General features: G+C 61.5%; 1 protein-coding gene across 1 annotated transcript; it reads left to right on the plus strand.

Moving 5' to 3' along the window:
* Positions 1-802: 802 nt before the first annotated feature.
* On the plus strand, positions 803-2438 carry STMN4 (stathmin-like 4; the record flags this gene model as incomplete). The annotated part of the gene is made up of 3 exons (XM_008947630.1): positions 803-854; positions 1499-1594; positions 2233-2438. Coding segments are annotated over exons 1-3 (315 nt in total), but the record flags the coding sequence as incomplete, so codon positions are not given.
* Positions 2439-2510: the final 72 nt, after the last annotated feature.

A 2510-nucleotide genomic window follows, 5' to 3' on the forward strand; every position in this document is an offset into this window, starting at 1 on the left:
AGATATTGGGCAGCCCAGAGTGAGGACGAGCCAGGGACACCCCACCAGCAGCTGCCATCACCCCAGAGGGTGCCCATCACACCTCCCCACCCTGTGCCCAGCAGGTCACACCACGAGTGCCCATCAAACGAGCCCCGTGTGTCCCCCAAAACCCCCTCTGCCCAGTTCATGCCCATCACACCAGTGTGGGCTCATCACACCAGGCTGTGCCCAGCCCAACAGCACGTCCCCATCACACCACACCACATCCCTGTGCCCACCACCCCACCCTGTGCCCATCTCACCAGGATGTGCCCACCAGACCACCCTAGTTCCACCTCCTCCCACCACCCCAGGACGTGCCCATCTCACCAGGATGTGCCCACCAGACCACCCTAGTTCAACCTCCTCCCACCACCCCACCCTGTGCCCATCTCACCAGGATGTGCCCACCAGACCACCCTAGTTCAACCTCCTCCCACCACCCCGGGACGTGCCCATCTCACCAGGATGTGCCCACCAGACCACCCTGTGCCCATCTCACCAGGATGTGCCCACCAGACCACCCTGTGCCCATCTCACCAGGATGTGCCCACCAGACCACCCTAGTTCAACCTCCTCCCACCACCCCAGGACGTGCCCATCTCACCAGGATGTGCCCATCACCCCCTCCCAACGTGTGCCCACCCCGTGCCCCCATTCCTTGCCCAGCAGGCCCTGTGTGGGCAGCTCTCCCAGGGTGGGGGACAGGGAGGGTTGGGTGATGCCCCCAGCCCCTGGGCCACCCCAGGCTGACCCTGGCTCTTTCTTTCCCCAGGCCCCAGGCACGTTCTTGCTGCAGACCCCCAAGGACCTTCTCGCCATGACTCTGGCTGGTATGGCACCACCCCGGGGCCACCCGTGGGCACTGGGGACAGCAGGGTTTGCCCAGCCCTATGGACCCAACCTTGGCACCTACCTAATTGGAGCAGAGTTCCATCCAAACCACCCCTGGGATTACCCCTGTCCTGGGCTGTTTGTGGTGAGGGGCACGTGGTTAACGTGCCAGGACAACCAGAGCATCCCTGGAGGGGTTTCCAAGCTGTGGAGATGTGATGTGAGGGACACGGGGCAGTGGGGACCTGGCAGGGCTGGGGGGGAGGGTTGATGATCTTGAGGGTCTCCTCCAATCAAAATTATTCTGATTCTAACCCATGTGGCCACCAGGAAAGGACCTTCTGACCCCAGGCCCACTGTCAAAGCCTTACAAGGGCTCGTAGTGACAGGCAGGAGGGGTTCAGATTGGGAGAGGGGAGCTTGACATGAGAAATGAGGAAGAAGTTCTTCACTCTGAGGGTGGTGAGACCCTGGCCCAGGTTGCCCAGGGAAGCTGTGGATGCTCCATCCCTGGAGGTATCCAAGATCAGGTTGGATGGAGCTCTGCTCTAGTGGGAGGTGTCCCTGCCCATGGCAGGGGGGCTGGAACTGGATGATCTTGAAGGTCCCTTCCAACCCAACCCATTCTGTGATGTCTTCCCAGCGTACAAAGAGAAGATGAAGGAGCTGCCTCTCGTCTCCCTCTTTTGCTCCTGTTTCCTCTCAGACCCCTTGAACAAACCAACATACACATACGAAGGTAGGACCCTTCTTCCCACCCACGGTCGAGGGGTGCAGGAGCAGTGGGGGGGCTGCAGACCCCCCTCCTTGGCACGAGTGGAGCCACCCTTTAACTGGAAGCCGTGGTTCACCAGTTTACTGGCCCTGATTGGAGACTGGGAGCTGGGTTGGGGGCTGGGTGGGGCTTGAGCATCCCCCTCCACCACGTCTCCACTGCACGAAGCGCCGGGCGTGGGCTCGGTATTTTTAGGTAGACAGCACTGGGTGATTCAGACTGATTCATGTCAGCAGGTCTGGAGGAGACACCAACGATGGAAGGGGCTGCCCAGCCTCAAGAGGCTTCTCTGGGTTAACTGTGGGGTGGTCTGCAGCTGGAAAAGGGTTTTGGGGTCCCATTCTCATTCCCTGAACCTCAAGGAGATGCCCAGCCCCTTCAACTCACCCAAACATTCCCATCTCACCCCCTTTGATGGACATCCTGGCGTCCCTACCCCAACCCAGGATGAGCCACACGGTTGCCCCTAGGGCGTGGAGATTTGGGCGAAACCCACAGAGACCAGGGCAGGTGGTGGCCTCTCGTGGGGGTGGCCAGAGGGGTGGGAGGATGCCCGTGGTGGTGGTGGTGGTGGTGGTGAGCCCATGCTCCTCTCCCAGCAGACACGGTGGACCTCACCTGGTGCGTCATCTCCGACATGGAGGTGATCGAGCTGAACAAACGCACCTCGGGGCAATCCTTTGAGGTCATCCTGAAGCCCCCCTCCTTCGATGGCATCCCCGAGTTCAACGCCTCCCTGCCCCGCCGCCGTGACCCCTCCTTGGAGGAGATCCAGAAGAAGCTGGAGGCGGCGGAGGAGAGGAGGAAGGTGGGTCTGGGGACACGCAGCCGTCCCCTCAAGGTGCTCACGGGAGGGATGCCCACTCCTGGGGGTGGCACC

The sequence above is a fragment of the Merops nubicus genome, unplaced genomic scaffold (assembly GCF_000691845.1).
Source record: "Merops nubicus isolate BGI_N331 unplaced genomic scaffold, ASM69184v1 scaffold37570, whole genome shotgun sequence".
Classification (NCBI taxonomy): Eukaryota; Metazoa; Chordata; class Aves; order Coraciiformes; family Meropidae; genus Merops; species Merops nubicus.